We start from the raw sequence: 22,565 nt of genomic DNA on the forward strand, positions 1-22,565 counted from the left end.
ATATGGATTCTTGCATACCGGATTCATGCCCAAAACATCAAAATTGACTATCAAAGGGTGCGACAGTTTCGTTTTAAAACTATCACCACGTAATTTACAAGTAACACGAATCTCTCTTCAGTCATGCTCTGAGCAGTGTTGGAAAAAGTACTCAAATGTTTTACTTGAGTAAATGTATTAATACTGCAGTGTAGAAATACTCTGTTACAAGTAAAAGTCCAGAATTCAAAATTTACTTGAGTAAAAGTACAAAAGTATTGGAATCAAAATATACTTAAAGTACCAAAAGTAAAAGTACTCAGTACGCAGAATGTCCAAATGTCCAGTTTTTTTATGTACAAATATCTTTTGAAAATAGCAGATCTATAAGTTAACAATGCGTCGCACATTTGTGAGACATTTGTGAGATCTGCTGCCAATCTGGCCAAAATGTTTAGGGTTGAAGTGGTTAAGTTAATGCATGTATGTAATAATAATCTACAAAGTAACTAGTAACTCAAGTTTTCAAATGTTTGTAGTGTAGTAAAAGTATAATATTTGCCCCTGAGATGTACTGGAGACTGGAGCAGAAGTAAAAGTATTGGAAATCGGAAATGCTCAAGTAAAGTACGAATACAAAATTGCACTTACAGTACTTGAGTAAATGTACTTAGTTACTTTCCACCACTGGGTAGAGCTTGTATCATGAGGCTGCCGACAAATCACATGGTAGACCTACATGCGTTGAAAAAAACACACAGCTGCCCTCCAAAATCCTCAGACGGCAATTGATCTCCTCAACTACACCCAGGCGTCCCAGTCTAGCAGATACCATCGTGCACATAGAATTATACACAAACAACACTACCCCTGGTGATTCACATTGTCATTAATTAAACATACACAAGACAAATGCGAGCCAGTGCCCCAGGAAACACTATACCTGAAAACATAGCAGTAGATTTCATGCAGTCACGCCGCGGGTTCCTCAGGTGTTCACCGTGCGATAATATAGTGGGCTGCTGGCAGCCTACCCCAACCGTGTATCAAACAATGGTGCTTCTCTGCAATTACTGAGATGGGGCTTTAAATCAGCTTATCGCAGCTATGGATGTCATCCGAGGCTATGGTCATCTTTCAAACACAATAGGAAAGGCAGGCCGAGCTAACATTTTAATTAAATTGCCTCCCTAAACAAGACTGATGACAGGAGCTCCTTTGTGATGTTAAATCACCATATTCGTCCATAAGAGAAGCTCAATATTCCAACAGGGCTAAGCCTGCCAATTCAGTGAGTGACACTACAGTGTGGTTTTAGACGAGACTCCAGATGTGTCAAGCACAAAAATGTATTTTCGTCCTGAAAAAGTGTTGACGTGTCACATTCTTCTCACGACATCACACACCGCTTTGTCGCCGAAGCATAAATCAGGCTTCAGAGGACAGGAGAGCAGGTTAAAGACGACACTCCTTGCCACATAGCCTAGGCTACATTCACGTATATCAATTGTCATGCCTTGCTGATATAGGAAGCAAGAAACATGAATAAATGAAAAGGAACACAGCGTAGCACAACACCAGTGCTGATTTTGCGGCTAAGTACTATAGAGACACACGGGCGCCTACAAATTCATGCCCACAATTGAAACAGCGGCCCGCTTCGGGTAAGGGAGAACGGTGCACGGTGAAGACTATATTGATTTAAATAAAAATATGTTTTCAAATATATGGCATGAACCTGCCAACATATCTTCTTGTTTTCTAAATACATGATGTGTGTCACGTTTAATTTGCCACTTGAATGGATTACCCATAATGTTAACAGAGAAGAGGGGAAACAGCAGACAGAAAACCTGTCGATTTTCAGTGACATCACTGTCTTTACTGCTGTGCGTTTATGAGCGCCGACTTTGAAGATCCCCACCTTTTCAACTACAGAGTGAATTCTCCAGGTTAGTATTAACCAAAAATAACCTGCAATACTCCGTTTGGAAGAAGCAATATGCCAAATGTCCCAAAAATAAACAGCCTACTTATACATGAGAGACAAGCGTATCTGGGTATTAAAAACCTCAAGGGATGCGTCCATGACGTGTGTACCATGCGACCACTTAAACTTAAGATTTCCAATGCTAGCACTTTTGACTCACTGATGAAGTATATTAAAGTATATTGTAGGTAGTGTATCAAGATGACAGATATGCCACTTTAAAAAGGCTAAATTAAACTCATGGGATACTTTATTAGAACACAATAAAAATCGCTACGGCCTCAGTAGTCAACCACTGAAATTATGATATTTCACGATGCCTCTCATTGGGATTACATTGGCAGCTGCAGTGCACCGTTCTTCCTTACCCGAAGTGGGGTCGCTATCACAATATTTGTACAGTTGTGGGGACTTGAAGTTGAAATAAGTAAGTCTTTATTGAGTTTATAACACAGGACTGCACATATAGAGACTTTTCTTTTTCATATCTTAGCAGTTAGCACTCCAAGACCCCTGGATGAGTCACTTACATATACAGTAGCTCATCTCATAAAAAGCACCTGAAGCACAAACAGACACGAGCCATTAGATGGACTTCATAAACATATGAAACTAATATGTAGAATTATATAATCTAAAGTATAACAGGGACCATAATGGAACACGAATATGACCACATGAATATGATTAATTATAATATGTATACAGTCACAATGGCAGTGACCTAATTATATCCGGCAATAAAGTCCCTATTCGGTTTGCAGATGAACCTGGAATGTGCTAGCTTGCTAGACATGCTCCGAACACTTAGTCAAGTTCACCAAGTCCAAAGTCCCATTCATGCACCTGGCATAAAAAAAAGAAATCTACTTATAATGCTGTATATTATAGTTATAATGATTAGATTCATAATGCTTTGTAACAATAAACATAACACATATAGAGCATTTTATACACGTTTGTGTGCTCTTTGTGATTTGGGAGTTGTGGAGGTTTTTTACTGTCCACTCTACCATGACTTAAAAAATTCTTTATTTGAAAAAATGCAAGCCAAAAATCCAGATTTGTTTTGAATGTCTGAATGTTCTATGTTATGCTGGTTGTTCAATAAGGACGTTTTTGTTCTAGCAAAATTCATAGAGAAGGCATGGCAGTTGCGTTGGAGAACATTGTATCCGTAAAAAACACACTGTGGACAATCAATATGTTTTTCTTTTATATTTTGTATGTGGTGTATGTATGTATTATGTTTGTGAGTGTCTATCTATCTATCTAGATTAGAACATGACTGCATAATGTCTTATACAGTCAGTGGCCTTGTGGTTAGAGTGTCCGCCCTTAGACTGGAAGGTCAGGGTTCGAACCCCGGTCGGGTCATACCAAAGACCAAACCATACCATAAATGGGACCCAGTGCCTCTCTGCTTGGCACTCAGCATCAAGCGCTGGATTGGGGCTAAGTCCCTGCAACATTCTAGCGTCATGTCCAGTGGGTGTACTTGTACATCAAGCTGCCTCACGCTACAGAATTTGGAGCTAGGCTCCTGCCCTACGGGCCTCATGGCTCGGCAAGGCTTACTTTTATATGGTCATGTATAAATGCATTTTGGTCGGCTTATAACACTGTATAATTACATTTCTAAGCACTCATAAAGCAATCATACCACATTACAAACCCTTTTATAATGACATACTGTATAAGGTCAAGTACTAGAATACTTAAATGACTGGTCACTCGCAGATCAGTAATTTAAGTATTCTAGTACTTGACCTTATACAGTATGTCATTATAAAAGGGTTTGTATCCTGCAGGATCATAGTTTTTCATATTATGATTCTGCTTAAAACTTAAAACGCCTCCTTTGTTAAAGCGGCACTCCACCACTTTTCAACCTATGTTCATATAATTGGTCCTCACTCAAAAATAGCTTTTTTTGGAGCTGTGTGGAACACAAGCTCCCTATACGTGGCCGTGTGTGTAGGTATGTGGGTGGGTATGTGGGTGGGTGGGTCTGTATGTAGCCTGTATGTAGTAACCCTGGGTGACCAGAGAGGTGCTGTTGAGTCTAGCCTGCACACACACACACACACACACACACACACACACACACACACACACACACACACACACACACACACACACACACACACACACACACACACACACACACACACACACACACACACACACACACACACACACACACAGCTCCACTTCGAACAGAGGTTCGATTTTTTCTCAGTGGAGGGCTGTGGGCTGGGATATTTTTGGCAAATCGATTTGTGAAATAAGGGCAAATCGAGTGGCAAAGTGAGTTTAACATCGTTTAACTTCATTTAATGCAATCAGATAGGACTTTTTTGTTTGGATGTAAGGGCTGTCAAGGCCAGAAAGTCGTTTTTTTGCCACTCAGTAGGCGTTCCCGCATAACTTCTGGGTATGATAATGATGTCACGCGCATACCCTCTATAGATGGTTTAAGTGGTACTGAATTTGCAGCTCAACAAAAGCCAATTTATCCCAGTGAATGACGGAGGACAATTTTACACTTAATTAAAATAATGATAATAACGATTATCGTCCCATTCCTAGGTGGCACACTCATTTCCTGTTCCTGTTCATATTTCCATAGCATTATTTGAATGGCTTGGCAGCAAATTTTAAAGGTGATACGCCATGAAATTTCACTTTTCCTATTTTAAAACCTTTTTTGGGGGTCCCACTAGCACCTTCTATCCTCACAAAGTCCCATTTCTGACCGTTGTGTCTTTCTCTGGTTTTGGGAAGGCGGAGGTTAAAAGCATCCCACGGGTTCTCAAAACAGGCTGTCCAGATTTGCTGCCATCGACGGCCGTTTTTGAAAAAGATTTTTGGGGGGGGGGGGGTGGCGCAGTTCAGGCCAAAGGTGGTACTGCAGCTGAAAATGCTCTGAGAGCCATTCAAAATGAGAGAGGCTCTCTATTCAGGAGTGGTAATTTAGCCTTAAACCTTTTGAAAAACGTTTTTGGGACATAAACAATATGACATAAATACGTTTTAAATGCATGGTGTATCACCTTTAACCATAAACACATATAAGGAGCCAATCAAACAAAGGTCTGGGAAAATGAACCGGAACATGGAATCGGGTTCTACCTTTGGGGAAGTGATTATATTGTGGCTGATATTGTGCCACTGACTGAACCCATCTTATAGTTCACTGGATTTAAAATTAAGGACTCTGTAGTATTAAGAAGTTTATCCTATTTGAAGGTTCAACCTGATTCATTTGAATAAGTTTAAGTCCAGTGGAGATGTGTCAGAGTCATATATATTTTATGCACCAAGGATGTGAGAAGTCTTTACACAAATGTACCCCATAAAGAGGGGATGGAAGTGAGAGTCCTTTAGGATTTAAAGGACAGAATGAGGAATAGACGTTTTTCATGGCAGCCATATTGGCATAAATAGTAGGGCAATGTTACATCCTGTGCATGTGTTACAAATGATGCTAATTAAGGTTGTGTTCCATTAAGGTCAGGATGCTGCTATTGTTCTGGAAAGGCTGTGCTACACTTAACGGAACTGAGCCTAAATACTAGCATTGGTAACAGTACCCATTGTCAGCGGGCACTATACAGTACTATGACATTAGTACAGGCCATTGGTCATTACTCTCATACCCGTAATTTGTGTCACGTCTTTATTTATTTTTATATCATTGTTTACACTGCACTTAATTGGGGAATGAACAATACTCATGCCTAATATGAAGGTGGCTGGTTCTCGAGATATGAGTGAACAGATGTACAAACAGATATAAGTGGAATTTAGATATGTGTTTCGTCCCATTTTACAGCATGTTTCAAAACAGCAACATGGGTCCGGCAGGCTCTTGTAAAGGAGCGCTTGTTTTCGGTGATGACGCCGGAGGCGCGCCATCTCAGGCGACCTTGATCCACGCGAGACACCGCCGAGCGAGCGGTAGCAACCCAGTCGCCGTGTTGAGCGTTGCGTAAATCTTAGTCTGCCCGATTTTCGGCACCGCGTTCTGTGAACACAGCGGAACGGGTGAAAGATGGGGCCCTAAATCTAAAAGTCCCGTTAGCAAGCCCTACACATTGTGATGCTCAGACTGGAAGATTTGGCTTAACTCACTCACAGCCATTTACAATATGCTTGTGCGCCTATACTGCCAGGAATATTATTAATTTTTCAGAGTCACAGTAGATCTCCCTCATATGCATGACATTTTGGTAGGCTGTAGTCTATATAGTGTACACTAGATGTCGCCAACGATTAAGGTCTCTGGCGATTGCTAGAAGGCCTCAAATTAGCAACCAGTCCATCCACTTAGCATTAGCGTTAGCATGGAACAGCGCGGGACCCGTGCACGCCATACGTGCGCTTGATGGTCTAAAAAACTTAGCGACTATGTGCCTTAGATGCGCAATAGACGCACAGACACTTCAAACCGGATCAAAATCCGACGTTTTGATGCTGAGATAGAGTGGAGTTGCTGTAATGGCTTCCAATGTAAAAAAAATATGGTTGTTTACTTTGGAGAAACGCTCGATTTCCGGTTTCCGGCGATGACGTCATTTCCATCGCAAAATCATTGCTTAAGCTTATATGAACCTAGAAAGGTCAGTTTTTGCTCTAAAAATGTAAAAAAAAAATACCAAAAAAATCAGAAAATGATCAGCAAGGCGACGTTTGGCAATCTGGCTTCCTCAGCCCCCCCCAAAATGGCGATTTTTGGCGATTTGCCTGTGGCACTACAGGAAAGGTCATAGGGCAACCAAAATCAATAGTATTCATCCTGCAATCCAGCCATTCGAGTTTGAGATGTGTTTACAAGTACAACATTTGGCCTAAGGAAGGTACTAGAGGAAAGGCCATGGGGGCGCCAAAGCCTGTAGAGGTCATCCTCAGTACATTACACAGCAATTTTGTTGTTATTGACATAACTGCTTGGGACCAAAGTGATGAATGGAGGGGTGGACCAATCAACATACAGTAGGCATCCTCCGAGCCCCACCACAAGCGGAGCTAATAATAGCTGGATATCCATGCATGCGATTATTCAGAGCTCCACAGCTGATGTGTGTCCAACAGAAATGGCACATAACTCTTCACTGCTAAACAAAGTAGTGGAGTTCAGCACAGGGCAGTATTGGTAGTGTTATAGTTCATATTTGTTTCCAAAGCTTTCTGGCATGTTTTGGGTTTTCCTATATGGTATAGAGGAGGGTATACGCATGCATAAAGTGAATGGCAAATCGAGTGGCCAAGTGAGTGGCAAAGTGAGTTTAACGTCGTTTAATGCAACCTGATAGGCCTTTTCTGTTTTGATGTATGGGCTGTCAAGGCCAGAAAGTCGTTTTTTGCCACTCACTAGGCGTTCACACATAACTTCTGGGTATGATGATGATGTCACACGCAAACCCGCATACCCTCTATACTAGAGATGTTACCGATCAATCGGCAATGGATCGGATCGGGCCGATCAAAACGTGATCGGCGATAATCGGTGGTTTAGATCAAAAGGTAACCAGCCGTTCAGTATGCCCACTTGAGGCCATTTTGGGGTATTGATTTCCACAGTGCTGAAGGAATAATTAGTTACTGCTATGATAATAAATACATAGTAATGCTGGTAAATAACTATAAAGCAAATATATAAATGAATTCATGAGTGAATGAATGAATTAAAGTTAAAAGATTAACATTTAGAAAATATAAATAATAACTTGATCGGATCGGTGATTGATCGGTATCGGGTGATCAAACTTTTGTGATCGGTGCTCGCTGATCGGTTCCAAAAAACCTGATCGGACCATCCCTACTCTATACCCCACCACCCGTATGGCATTAGAACAAAGTTACAACCAACATCTTCAATTGTTTGTGAATACTATTTGAAGACTCATGTCTGTTAGTAAGTCTGCTGAACCAGTGGGCCTCCATAGGACCTCTATTGCCAACACCACCCAAATAAGGCAAACTGTGGAATGGAGGGGACCACTCCACAAAGTAGACAAACCCCTCAGATACAAATCTAAACAAAGATGCAGACCGTCTCCAAATAGATGTCAGCTCTATGTGTAATGAATTGTGTAATTAAATACATTTTGTTCACGAGTCATTGAGCAATCTAAAAGGACCATCTAGACTGCCATGGACAACGCTGACACTCAGTCGGAGTGCATTAGTGAGGCTTTTCCTGGATGTTACTTTCCTTTTCAAATCTTTTTATTATATTTTCACATAGAATAGCCCAGAGGCAGGTAGACAATCTCAATAAAAAAGCATCATCACATGTAGATATCTGAGTACATCATTATAAGAGAGACCAAAACCCGACCCCTATCCCCCCTCCCCCCACCCTCAATCCCCAGGACGGTTGCACACCAGATTCGATAAAACAAGAAATAAGATAAAAATTAGTACAGAAAAAAGAGAGAAAATAAGAAAAAAGCGGAATAGATATTCAGAACTTGCTACGTGTTGGGTTGGTCAGAGCAGGTAAGCGCCAGATGTTACTTTCCTAATCCCATCTGAAACCATAGTCATGGTAATGGAAACCAACACTGAATCAACCAGTGATGCTATAGCCTATAGCTGCTGGTTATTGTTGCCCTGCCAGTGCTTGTGTGGCAGGGCGTTGTAATCAGTCCTATCTGTATGCATGTACAGTATGTCTGTAATACAAAATGGGCAGACTTACATTACATGAAACTAGCTTGGAATAGGCTGCCCAAAAGAGATGATTAAAAATTGGCTCAATTTGGTGTGGACCTTACATTATTGGCCATACTGTATCTCAGGAACAGAGACACAGCTTCTCATTCACATTGAATGAACAACTGTATACTGTGCAAGTACAGTAATGGCAGGGGAAGCAGCTGAGAACATATGCAAAAATCTGAGCTATCCGTCTGCAAAAGTTGGATGACCCTATAGCGTACAACAAACTTTGAGCCATTTGTACCAAGAAGTAGGCCAGCTGTATGGCACGCTTCAGAGCCGGGACGGGGGGCTCTCTCCATTCCGACATTGACTTCTTATTGTCGGAGTGGCAACACTTCCATAGAGGTTAAGTTTAGGGTTAGGGTAAGGGATAGGGTTAGTGTCGGAATGGAGACATGTAACCAGCCGGGAAAGTTTTTGGGGCCCGGACAAAGACAGATGTTGGAGCTTAGCTCCTTCCAGGAGCACCGCTCAAAAAAACAAAAGAAAAAAAACAAAAAAAAAACAAAGTTATGCTATGTAACTTTTTTTATAAAACAAATCTTAAAGTTGTCCTAACTATTAAATCGCTAAAGTTTTAGAACACCCACTCCGTTAATTTCAGCCCCTAAAGCCTTCTGTAAATATGTTTTCTATGATCATGGCTGGGGTCCGGATTTTGCGGCAAAATTACGTCATCTGCATCATCATTCTGTATACGTTGTGTATACGTTGGCCAATCACATCGCGGATCATACACACATGATACACTACTGGCCAATCACAGCGTGTACCCTCAGCTACAGTGTTTACGATGGTGAAGGATTCTTGCCTCTTACTCCCCAAATCCTGGCCAGAAAATTACGTTCTACCCCTCTACGGATTCGTATCGGTCGCGGTGGTTTGCGGCGGTGGTTTGCGGCCCCGCTCCGGTGGTCCGCGGCGACACCGGGCGAAAAACGGATGAAAAAAGCAATACCGCTACTGACCACTAGTTTAGCAACTTACACAGTATAGCTTTAAAGATCCAGTGTAGCAAATGGTTTTGTTTTTGAATACCCCTCAGTCCTGTTACCATGGTGATGACTTGGATGGGGATGATGTATTGACTACTCCGCACCCTACTTCACAGGGAGTGCAGAGCAGACTGCTTTCTATGCGTTTAGCATCTCACGTTGCATTTCAATAGATCAGGGGTCTTCAACGTTTTCATGCCAAAGACCCCTTAGCTGAGAGAGAGAGGAAGCAGGGACCCAATTGTGTTGCAGACTTTCATCGATTTCATAGATAGATTCGTAGACTTGTTTGACAGCACTCTTGTCAGTCTATGATGGATTCATGTTAGTGTTTTTTCAGACATTTAACCACTTACATTGTCGATACTTTGTATCACTCAGTACTTGGTCTGCTCTTTTTTTTCTCTACAACAAACATATTTGCTGAAAATAGCAGATCTACAAGCTCTCAACGCCTCGCGCTGCTATTTTCGGCCAAAGTTCTCTTCAGAATAGGGATGTGAGGGTTCAAGTCGTTCATTTAAAAGAATGATCCTATCACACAAAGATTTGGCAGCCCCCCTGTAGTAACTCTGAGGACCCCCTAGGGGTCCCGGACCCCCTGTTGAAGACCCCTGCAATAGCTGGTTTCAAAGTATCTCTGGGTGCAGCTGCAGTGCAATGTACTGTACATGGTAATGCCTGAGGGGTCTCACAAAATAATGTCCGAGATGTACAAGCTCACAATGTGTCACACTTGCAACGTCTTGTGAGAGTGTAGATCAGCCATTTTAGATGGCCACTGTATTGTCTGTAGAGAGGGAAACGGCCACACAAGAATGGGAGAGGGGAAAAAGCCATAGATCATGGTGTTGTGAAAGGAGTTTGAGGAGGCTGGTAATAATGGGTACATGTGGAAGATAGTGGCATTTAGCATGAAATAAATGCAAAAACAGGGAAGAAACCTACTGTATGGTGGTGACATAACATGAGGGGTGTGCTGCGAGTATATTTGAGTGAGTCATGATTCTGCTCTATGTGAGAAAGGGCAAAGAAAGATTTAAAAAGTGTGGTGGGGGGCTCCAGTGTTTTACCTGTCTTTGGGCAGATGTGGCCAACTGTATCTGACAGAATTTCACAGCTTGGTCCAAAGCTACGTCCTCGTCAACCTGAGAGAGAGAACAGCATTATTATTATTATTATTATTATTATTACATAATTAGATTATGAGGTTTGTAAATGAAAGCAGGGAGTATATACTGTAAAAACAATGATGTGTCTGTTACATAATGATCAAACATTTTCTGTGCATTTCATTCTATTGAATTTACTGTAACTACCTCCACATGGACAGCGCTGATTGTTGCGTGGCAATAGAGAGACAGGCAGAACAAATCACTGTTCGGTTTATCCTGCTTTCTTTTCATGGTTGTAAATGAAAGAACATTCAGGAAATACGCTCTAAGAATCTGCTCCAATTTCAGAGTGTTCTGGTTTTTACGTCAGTGCTCTGATTCAATCAGTTAGCTGCTGTTTGCTCCGAGTTTTCAAATGGCAACGAACTGAACTGACCGATCTGGATTTCTAAATTACTAGAGAGCACTCCATCACTCTTGGAGCGTATTTCCAAACACATCCAGATTTGTTTCCAATTCAATTTTTTCCGTCAGTAGCATTTCTATGCAGACAGAAGAGAAACGAGGGAAGCGAGGGCAGTTGATAAGAGAACGAGCGAGAGAAGAGAGAGATACTGTATACGGATCCCCCCTATTGTTTGACAGAATATATATATATATATGATATGATTAAGATGTTAGGCTTTCTGTACATGTACGGTCAAAAACTGTGCTTTACACCGCAACAGGGTAGAGGTTCCCGGTTCGATCTGCGACTCCCCCTGGCAGACTGTTAAGTGTTCTTGAGCAAGGCAGTGAACCCCAAACTGATCCCTATGAGCAGGTTGGTGCCTTGCATGGTTTCATTTGTTGTCAGTAACTGCAGATCAGTGATAGGTTCTTTGAATGTTATTCATAAAGCCTGTATCTGCCCAAGCTTAAGAAAATAGTACTCATTTCCCCCCCTTGTTTCAGCCTTAAAATGGTAGCATGATTCTCTCATTTCTATAGGGTGAAGGTGGAAGTGATGAACTCTGAACAGAAGGAGAGGCCTATTGGGAGGCTTGTAGAATAGAGGAAATGACAGAGAGGCTTTTCAGAAATGCTGGAGGAGTTGTTGTTGCAGTGTCATCGCCAGACAGTGTTTGGTAACACCAGAGAGCTGTCGTATGAACACATTGTGAGGCCATGCTGTGCCATGTGACATGCAGAAGGGGCCTCCATTACTATGTTGATGTAGAGATGGGTCTGTATGGATGGATCTGGAGCAGTGGTTCCCAAACTTTTGGGAAATCGGCTTTCTTAGATTGATTTATTTATTAAATTACCTAGACATTACCTAACATTTCTTATTCATGAAATAAAACTTTTGGGGGAATGTTTTGAATGTTGAAAATGTCTTGACAAAATGTAGGAAAATACAGACCACATTTTTAAAAGAAAGAGAGAGGGACCATCAGATCACCGACAGCAAGCATCCTCAGATTGATATATACATGATTTTGGTTCGCCTGACCTGACCATTATCTTTTGATACAGCAAGACACACAGCCATAGATTGTAATGATACTTGCATATAGCAATAAAGCATGTGATACAGAGTGAAAATGACAGAACTGGAAAATAATCAGAAAGATGAATTGCACAAGTGATCTGATGACACGAAACCACCACGCAAACCTATCTGGGATGGCTAATCTTCCAGGGTGTGTCTGAGAAAGTTTTCTGTCATTGTTGCTGCTTGTACAGAACAGGAAAAGTGATAGCTACCACAGGAAAGAAGCTAAATAGGGCAAGGGGATGAAAGGACTCCCTTGTCTCAGTGGTTATCAACATGCTGATAATGAAGTCTTATATCATATTATCATTACCGTTTGAACCACCAACAGTATGAACAATAGCAGGAATACTCTGGTTGCAAAGCTTTCTCGCAGACAGTTTCGATCTGCAGCATATGCAGCAATATGAATGTACATATCTCAGTTGCTGATGTCAAGTAGAGAGAACACGTATGCATTTCAATCTTTTATCCTGCTCTTGCACTTGCACCGTGGATTGGATTCTGTCCATTTAATTAGCTTGTGGGTTTTGTTCCCTAGTGGGGCAATAAAGACTGAAGTGAACTGTACTGAATGTATTTCAAATGCCTCAGTAGTTGGCCTTGTTCTCCTCAGCCTCCTGCCTCTCAAAACTGTTACTGTATGTTCAACTCCAGCAGCAGCCTCTGCCAATGTCAAGGCAAGTCTGGTGTTAGCACTAGGGTTGGGTACCGAAATTTGGTTCCAAGTAGTAGGAACCAAATGTATTGACTGTTCTGCTTATCAGTTCCTAGACACTCTCATTCTTGCTAACAAAGGCTACATACCTGCAGGGACATACAGTACATAGCTATATATCACGCATCAAGAAAACAGACAGGGTGTGTCCATCTGTTTAAATACAACTGGCAATTTGGTTGCGTGAGAAAATACAGGCATTCTAGGACAGTGTTCTTCGGATTTTGGAGGAAGTTATTGGCTATAACATCATTTCTTCATGATCCACAGATTTTATACCTCGGACTGACACCAGAGGACATAATAGGACAAGAGGACATACACCTGTTCAAAATCTTGACAGTGGCGGTTAAAAAACTAACAGTTCAATTTTTAGCATTTGTGACCCCACCTGTATATATGGGTCTAAGTGAAACTGCTTTTTGAAATCACCCCCCAATCTCGCCATTTCTGTAAAATATGCCCCTCCCGCAAAGGTTTGAAGCCAATTATAGTGGAATATAAAGAAGCGGTATCATACCACTTTTTTTTTTATGTCTCGACTATTTGTCTCTTCTTTTTATATTCCACAATGATTCATATATTGATTACATGATAACTCCAGAGTGTGAGTTTGGGAAAAATCTGAAGCTGTAGTAGAAAAAGAAAGTCATGATCCAAGGAACCCAAAGAATATGACGATGGTTTAAGTGTTAATAGGCCATAAACGTACAACTCTAATCTTGCTGAAATGTATTCATCAGATGGACCTGCGATGCAGACTGTGACGGAAATAAAAGAGTGCTCCTCCCAACAACTGAGTAATATAATACGGTAATATACGTATACTATGAATAATATTGGCGTTGAGTAAGCAGGGAGTAAGCAAAGAAAACGACCCCTGGAGCACAATTCACATGATAATTACGACAAGCACTGCCACTCCATGTCATGATACATTCAGAGAATGTGTCCAAAAAGAATACTTTTGATGCTATCCTCAAAAAGGCTACACAATGAGGCTAACCTAGACTCACTTGTGAACAAATCCGATATTCTGTGAATGTGTGTAATCACTGATGCACAGAGTTTAATGTGGCTTACTATGAGCTGCAGAGACAACCACATGTAAGCTTGCTTCACGGTAGCGTTTGTCAACTTAGATAGACAGGGAAAGTCCCTGATTTGCATTGGGGGTTTGGTGTTTAATAAAAAAAGAGGGGATTCCCCAAATTTTACTGCTTTTACTGCTGCTCTTATCAGGCATGTATGACACTGCAGAATTAAAAATAGAATGTAAGTAACAGTACTTACTAAGAAAGTAAAGTAGGTACTTAGAACCAACATACTATTTTTGGTGTGGCATTCACATTGTTGCGTGTTGCGTGTGATACAGTAAGTTTTAGGATAAATGTAGGGAAACTGTTAATTTCCCACAGACCGGTAATTAAACACATTTTCTGGGAAATGTAGTCACATAAAAGGGGAGGTGTTTGCATTGTATAATCGCGATGGACAAACTCAATGCAGAGCGGTGTACTTTATGAATGAAGAGCAATGCATCACATTATGAATTTTAACATAATACACAGATTATGTAACTTCTATTATACAGCTAAATTGAAGGACTGCTGGCAAAAACAATCTGTGTAAATTAATGCTCAAGGCTCTCTCTCTCCATCATGGCCTCTTTCTCCATCAACACACACGCCCACAGAAAGTGCACCATTAGGCAATTCATTTCATATCCTCGGTGTCACGGGGCAGCCGTGCCCTATACAGTATAGTACACACAATGAGTGAAGACAATGTACACACTCAACTGCAATCCACTGCATTTCAATGTTTGCCTGATTATTGAATGTTTGGGGTGGTGGTAATAAGGGGGTGTGGTTATGTCTCCTGTGTCTCTCCTTCACAGCTGGGGGCACTTCCTTGATTAATGGGAAGGTGCCAAGTGCTGTGGAGGAGAGGGGTGTTGCAAAGAAGGCTAATGTGTTTAGAATGTTATTCATTTGAAGTGCACCCAAGTTTAAGGTAACGCATCATATAGTATGCTTAGGTTACACTTACTAGCTGGGGGTTATGTTGGAAATGGATATATGGAAGTATTGGAAGTAGTATTACTAATTGGGGCTGTTTCCTTGTGGTGCAGTCTGCTCCTATTTAATGGAGGCTGCAGGGACAGCTCAGGAAGTGTGTGATGTGGCAAATGCACTGTGAACATCCCTGAGGGAGAGTTACTGGACCTGGTGTGATTCAGGTGTTTCCAGAAGAGAACTCTTAGCCCAGTTGGGTTTGTTGTACTAGTGCTCGCCAAGTTGTTATGTTTCCTCATTGCTCTATTTGTTATTTTGGAATAGTATTAGCTCTGCCATGTGAACACCTGTAAAACCTGCACAGTGAATTTGGAGAAATAAAAACCCTGAAAGACATTCCTGACTGTTCTTGGAGCCTGGGCCGCTCGGGTCAACCTTACATGTGGTGTCAGAAGAAAGCAAAAGACGGTCAGGATGCCTCCAAAACTGCATTTACGTAACCAGCAGCAGCAAGCAGAGCACTCCGAGGAGGACAGCAGTGCCACAGGTGGAGAACCAGTCCACACCATGGTGAGCACCACCTCTTCGCAGGAGGCAACTTGTGCCAACCTGGCCAAAATGTTTGAGACATACATGCAGTCTCAAATAGAGAATGAGAGGAAGCAGGAGAAGGAGCGACAACGACAGGAGCAGAGGCTCGATGTCATCAACCATCAAATAACCCAGCTCCAGTTGGACATGGAGGCAGCCAGGGCGCGGCCAAGGACCCCACCAGGGCCAACGGATCCAGTGCCGGGAGCGGTGCCAACCGAACCAGTGCCGGAAGTGGGGCCAGCGGAACCAGCGCCGGGAGCTGCAGCAGCACCAGTGCCAATGGGGGACCCGGAGCTGATGAGGTTGGAGGACTCAGATGACATTGAACATTTTCCCACAACTTTTGAGAGGCTGGCAAGAGTGGACAACTGGTCAGTGGGCCGTCCGGCTAGCTCCCGTGCTGACGGGCAAGGCAAGTGCTTTCGTAGCTATGGACCAAGCCCACACTCAAGACTAGGTTGGGACAACAGACTTCCGGTCGAGGACGCCACAGGGGGCGTCATCAGAAGGGGGGGGAAATGTCACGGGGCAGCCGTGCCCTATACAGTATAGTACACACAATGAGTGAAGACAATGTACACACTCAACTGCAATCCACTGCATTTCAATGTTTGCCTGATTATTGAATGTTTGGGGTGGTGGTAATAAGGGGGTGTGGTTATGTCTCCTGTGTCTCTCCTTCACAGCTGGGGGCACTTCCTTGATTAATGGGAAGGTGCCAAGTGCTGTGGAGGAGAGGGGTGTTGCAAAGAAGGCTAATGTGTTTAGAATGTTATTCATTTGAAGTGCACCCAAGTTTAAGGTAACGCATCATATAGTATGCTTAGGTTACACTTACTAGCTGGGGGTTATGTTGGAAATGGATATATGGAAGTATTGGAAGTAGTATTACTAATTGGGGCTGTTTCCTTGTGGTGCAGTCTGCTCCTATTTAATGGAGGCTGCAGGGACAGCTCAGGAAGTGTGTGATGTGGCAAATGCACTGTGAACATCCCTGAGGGAGAGTTACTGGACCTGGTGTGATTCAGGTGTTTCCAGAAGAGAACTCTTAGCCCAGTTGGGTTTGTTGTACTAGTGCTCGCCAAGTTGTTATGTTTCCTCATTGCTCTATTTGTTATTTTGGAATAGTATTAGCTCTGCCATGTGAACACCTGTAAAACCTGCACAGTGAATTTGGAGAAATAAAAACCCTGAAAGACATTCCTGACTGTTCTTGGAGCCTGGGCCGCTCGGGTCAACCTTACATGTGGTGTCAGAAGAAAGCAAAAGACGGTCAGGATGCCTCCAAAACTGCATTTACGTAACCAGCAGCAGCAAGCAGAGCACTCCGAGGAGGACAGCAGTGCCACAGGTGGAGAACCAGTCCACACCATGGTGAGCACCACCTCTTCGCAGGAGGCAACTTGTGCCAACCTGGCCAAAATGTTTGAGACATACATGCAGTCTCAAATAGAGAATGAGAGGAAGCAGGAGAAGGAGCGACAACGACAGGAGCAGAGGCTCGATGTCATCAACCATCAAATAACCCAGCTCCAGTTGGACATGGAGGCAGCCAGGGCGCGGCCAAGGACCCCACCAGGGCCAACGGATCCAGTGCCGGGAGCGGTGCCAACCGAACCAGTGCCGGAAGTGGGGCCAGCGGAACCAGCGCCGGGAGCTGCAGCAGCACCAGTGCCAATGGGGGACCCGGAGCTGATGAGGTTGGAGGACTCAGATGACATTGAACATTTTCCCACAACTTTTGAGAGGCTGGCAAGAGTGGACAACTGGTCAGTGGGCCGTCCGGCTAGCTCCCGTGCTGACGGGCAAGGCAAGTGCTTTCGTAGCTATGGACCAAGCCCACACTCAAGACTAGGTTGGGACAACAGACTTCCGGTCGAGGACGCCACAGGGGGCGTCATCAGAAGGGGGGGGAAATGTCACGGGGCAGCCGTGCCCTATACAGTATAGTACACACAATGAGTGAAGACAATGTACACACTCAACTGCAATCCACTGCATTTCAATGTTTGCCTGATTATTGAATGTTTGGGGTGGTGGTAATAAGGGGGTGTGGTTATGTCTCCTGTGTCTCTCCTTCACAGCTGGGGGCACTTCCTTGATTAATGGGAAGGTGCCAAGTGCTGTGGAGGAGAGGGGTGTTGCAAAGAAGGCTAATGTGTTTAGAATGTTATTCATTTGAAGTGCACCCAAGTTTAAGGTAACGCATCATATAGTATGCTTAGGTTACACTTACTAGCTGGGGGTTATGTTGGAAATGGATATATGGAAGTATTGGAAGTAGTATTACTAATTGGGGCTGTTTCCTTGTGGTGCAGTCTGCTCCTATTTAATGGAGGCTGCAGGGACAGCTCAGGAAGTGTGTGATGTGGCAAATGCACTGTGAACATCCCTGAGGGAGAGTTACTGGACCTGGTGTGATTCAGGTGTTTCCAGAAGAGAACTCTTAGCCCAGTTGGGTTTGTTGTACTAGTGCTCGCCAAGTTGTTATGTTTCCTCATTGCTCTATTTGTTATTTTGGAATAGTATTAGCTCTGCCATGTGAACACCTGTAAAACCTGCACAGTGAATTTGGAGAAATAAAAACCCTGAAAGACATTCCTGACTGTTCTTGGAGCCTGGGCCGCTCGGGTCAACCTTACACTCGGCTATAAGTACAATTCTTTAGCGCTTCAAACAGTGTCTATTGTAAGATGATATGGGTATAGACCGTTTTAATGAGCGCTCCAATGTAGAGGTGTCGCTGTCATTGCCTCGGTGTACACAGTAGTGTAAAGTAACTAGTAGCTAGGGCTGTCACAATTATTACATAATCATCTAATCGTGATTTTTTTGACATAATCATGATTATTTTTCATAATCGTCATAATCGTTTCCATGTTGAAAAATGTTCATATTTAAATAAAAGGTCAAAAACGGTGGAAATAGCAGATCTACAAGCTCACAACGCATCGCATCGCGACGCGTTGTGTGCTTGTAGATCGGCTATTTCCACTATCAATGTTATTTTTTAAGTATAAAGTTGTCAAATATGTCAGTAATTTCTTTGAATATTTAGGATATGTGTCATATCTACCATGTGCAACTTAAAAGCCTAAAAGCCAAACAGAAATGTAATTGTCAATGACAAAAACGCAATTAAATCGTTAATCGCAATTATTTGTGTGACAAATAATCGTCATGTAAAGTATTTCCCATTTTCAATCATTTCACTTCACCACTGGCTGCTACAGGGAAGCGCTCAGGAAAACAGTCTATACAAAAGCACAACGGCTTTGATATTTTGCTTGGCTCAATTAAAGTGACATAACTTATTTTCTCAGACAAGAACCTGCAAGGGGAAAGAAACAGTTTTGCCACAATCTGTGCACTGAGCTCTACGGGAATCCAAGAGAATTGATTGGTAACTCAGTAGTAATCTAAAAACCCAGGGTTAAAAGTGACACTACCACGCCAATATAACCCCCAAATCCAGCTTCATAGAATAGGCCCCAGCTCTCTAGTTCCAAATCGTGTTTAAATAACCTTTTCCAATTCACCTTTTGTCAGCCTTCTGATTGGTCCCTGACTGACCAATCAGCAGGCTCTTTCTGCCTTGCCTCGCCCTGGTTCCGCCTTTTTTATGTTGAATTAGCTAAACTATCAATTTTGAAGAAATACAACATTTAAAAACACGCCCAGTCACTATACTACACCTGAGAGGCTCCTTTTTACTGAAACCAAGTTTAAAATTAGAATTGAATACACAAAATAACAATAAGAAGCAACTAAATTTCAATGGTAGGGGATAGAGAGAAAAGACTTTGTCCCATCAAGAAACAGCAACCAATGGGTGCGAAGAGGGGCGGGACAACGGGCGGGTTTTGACAAAGGGTGAATTATATTGGACTCTAGAGGGAGGAATCGGTCACTACTCACTATAGAGCATTCTGACGGTGTCAGCGTGTGGCCAGCATGTTTATTTGCATTTTTCACGCAATTTTCTCAGTCTTGTCTACATTTCCCGTCTGTTGGGAATCGTTTTTTCTATATTTACCACGACATGCGAACTCCTGAAATACCAAACACAGAGGCGTACCTGTTTGATGAGCATGTAAGTCTCCGACATGATCTTTTCAATACGAGCCAGGTCATAGGTCATGACCTTCTGGCCCTGCTGCCACACCCTGTAGGCGTCCAACAGCAGGGTCTTGCCCGACTCCACGTCTTCCAGCAGCTTCCTCTTCCTGTTGGGCCGACGCAGCAACAGGCCCTGGTCCGGCCCGCAGGCGGCCACAGGCCCGCAGGCGGCCACCGGGCCCTTGACTGGCAGAGGGCCTGGCAGAGGCAGGAGTTGCTGTTGCCTGGAGCTGATGCTTAGCTCCTCCAGGGACAGCTCCGACGTCGGCCGGCTGCATTCGGCCACTTTCTCCCCGGGCTCCGCCGCAGTCCTGGGGGCCTCGACAGGGCTAACCGTCTGGTTGCCCTGGGGATCTACAGCGGCGGAGGCTTTTCTCAAGTGGCCAGTGACTGGGTCCAGCTCCATGGGCTCGTCATCCTCGGGCTCTACTGTGGCTCCTTCGCTCCCAGCAGCCTCCGGCTAGGGGTGGGTGATATGGAAGAAATACAATATCACGATATTCTTCCAAGCTGTATCACGATACACAATCTTATCACGATTCTTTTTCATGCTGGTTTTTATGGTTCTTTTTCAAGTTACTTACAGTACAACCACCTACAAGGTAACAACAACTAAAAGAAAAAGGAGTAACAGACCATTTAGACCAGTGGTCCTCAAAGTGGGGTCCAGGTACTAAATTGACCCTTACAAGTATACTGTCAGAATCTATAAGCCTGTCAGAATCTCTGTATTAACAATTCAACAGGATTTTTTTTATAAGGCTCCCTCTTTGCATACGATATCTATGAAAAGGCACATCGTGGAGACATTGTATCGTCTCAACGATATTTATCACCATATCGCCCATCCCTACCTCCGGCATCCCAGGCTGGAGGTCCTGAGGTTTATCCCCCCTGTCCGTGGCCAGCAGGACGGAGGCGGGCTGAGCATGGCAGGCCTCTCTGGGCCCCGACTCGGGGCCGGCGGCGCAGGTGGCCTCGGCGAGCCCGGGCTTCTTCGGCAACACGTGTTTACCGTCGTCTGCAGCAGCGGCGGCGGCGGCGGCAGGCCTGTTGGACGCGTCGGTCGTGGTCATCTCCCCCATGGAGGGTACAGGCACTTTGGAGGGCTGCTCAGACACCTTGAGAAAGAACAGAGCCTGTCACAACACCGACACACAAAGCACCGCATGCCAGAGGTGCATAACACTCTGACGATCTCAAGAGTGTTGTACCAGGCAGTGAGCATTACCCCAGTGAGACTGTTCAGACTGTCCTCCAGCACTTTTACAGTTAGGAAAAACGCTCTCTTAGCCAAAACCTGGCGGTCCACATCCCGTAAATATTTCCTTCACAACGAGAGAGAGAGAGAGAGAGAGAGAGAGAGAGAGAGAGAGAAATGGGAAAGGAAACCGAGATCAGTTGTAGAACAAACACATGTAATCCAGAGGAATATCTCAGGAGGTCTTATCCTTACTTTCCCTGGTCAGGTGTTCGCTGGAGCATGAAAGAGACTTTGAGCAGGGTGTCGTGATCCTTGAGCTGAGACAGCACCTCCAGCAACAGGACGATGGATCGGTTCATATGAGATGCAAAGCTGCCCGGGCGATCAATCTCATCCACTGGAATACGCCAGATGCCCTGGAGGGGTTGGAGGAGGAGAAACAATGAGGAGTCATTAGTTCTGTGTCGCTGTTTTAAGAAACAACAAAAAAGCAGAATAACAAACTAAAATCTTCTGTGGCAGGGGCATGCTAGCTTAAAGAAAGGTTATGGCCCTAACAAACAAACTGTCTGGAGTTCAGGCCGAGCAAGATGACGCTTCAGTGATTCTTGGATCGATGGCAAGGAATCAGGCTAAGGTCAGCAACTGCAAGAGTCCATCTGTCTGTCTGTGTGTGAACAACTAGTCTCAAAACACACGCTTTTTTGCTAACACTCCTTGCTAATTTTGTCTAAAAATCACACAGTCATACGATGGTGATAAAAAATGTATCTGTCAGTTCTTTCATATTAAATTCCAATTGGATATAATTGACTTCCAAATTTTACAGACGGGCCCATTTAGCAAATAATTAATCTGATCTGTCCCAAATTTTAATCACACATTGAGGGGCCACTAAACAATGCAGAGGCAAAAGCAGTTTCCCTACGCATAGAGAGCACCACACATTCTACAAATATCACTGTCACCAAAATGGGATTTTCCCAACAAATTAGCCACAAATTTGACAACCGTCAAACAGGGGTTTGACAGTGACACTTCATACTATTTGTCTTTAAAATTGTGTGGGCGGGGGAGATTTCTCACAAAAACGGCATACAACATGAACAATGTTCCCCATAAGTTGCATACATGGGTACTTTTTCACATGACAGTAACGCACTAGAAGTAGCAAACAGCTAAAATAGCACATCTACAAGCATTGCGGTCACATTGCAATTTGTTGAATTTGTAGATCTCCCAGCGTGAAAGTCTGAGTTTCATAAATATTTAACCAATGAAAAGTATTAAGGATGGTTTCTGACTAAAGAATAACTACATTGGATCCATGGAAAAACTGATTATCTTTTCCATTTCCTGAAAAGTAACATATTTCGCCCAACAGCGATGTTTTTTCAGTGAGACATGGAAACTCCAGAGGGAAAGAAGAGAGAGAAGAAAACCGTTGGAATTAATTTGATCTAAAAAACATGGCATTTATCAAGGAAAGTCCTAATGAGAGGATGGAAAGATTTTTGACAGAGAGGGATGCTGTGGCCTTCTCTGGGCAGGCACCCTAGGAAGC

General features: G+C 43.3%; 1 protein-coding gene across 1 annotated transcript in view; it reads right to left on the reverse strand.

Moving 5' to 3' along the window:
* The window catches only part of cabin1 (calcineurin binding protein 1), an 83,991-nt gene that overhangs the window by 14,760 nt on the left and 46,666 nt on the right, over window positions 1–22,565 (reverse strand). The window contains 5 exon segments of the mRNA XM_080738004.1: window positions 10,770–10,844; window positions 19,757–20,257; window positions 20,652–20,918; window positions 21,029–21,125; window positions 21,254–21,417. Of these exon segments, the coding sequence (XP_080594130.1) occupies window positions 10,770–10,844; window positions 19,757–20,257; window positions 20,652–20,918; window positions 21,029–21,125; window positions 21,254–21,417 (1,104 nt within the window).

The sequence above is a fragment of the Nannobrachium achirus genome (assembly GCF_963921795.1).
Source record: "Nannobrachium achirus genome assembly, chromosome: 12".
Taxonomy (NCBI): Eukaryota; Metazoa; Chordata; class Actinopteri; order Myctophiformes; family Myctophidae; genus Nannobrachium; species Nannobrachium achirus.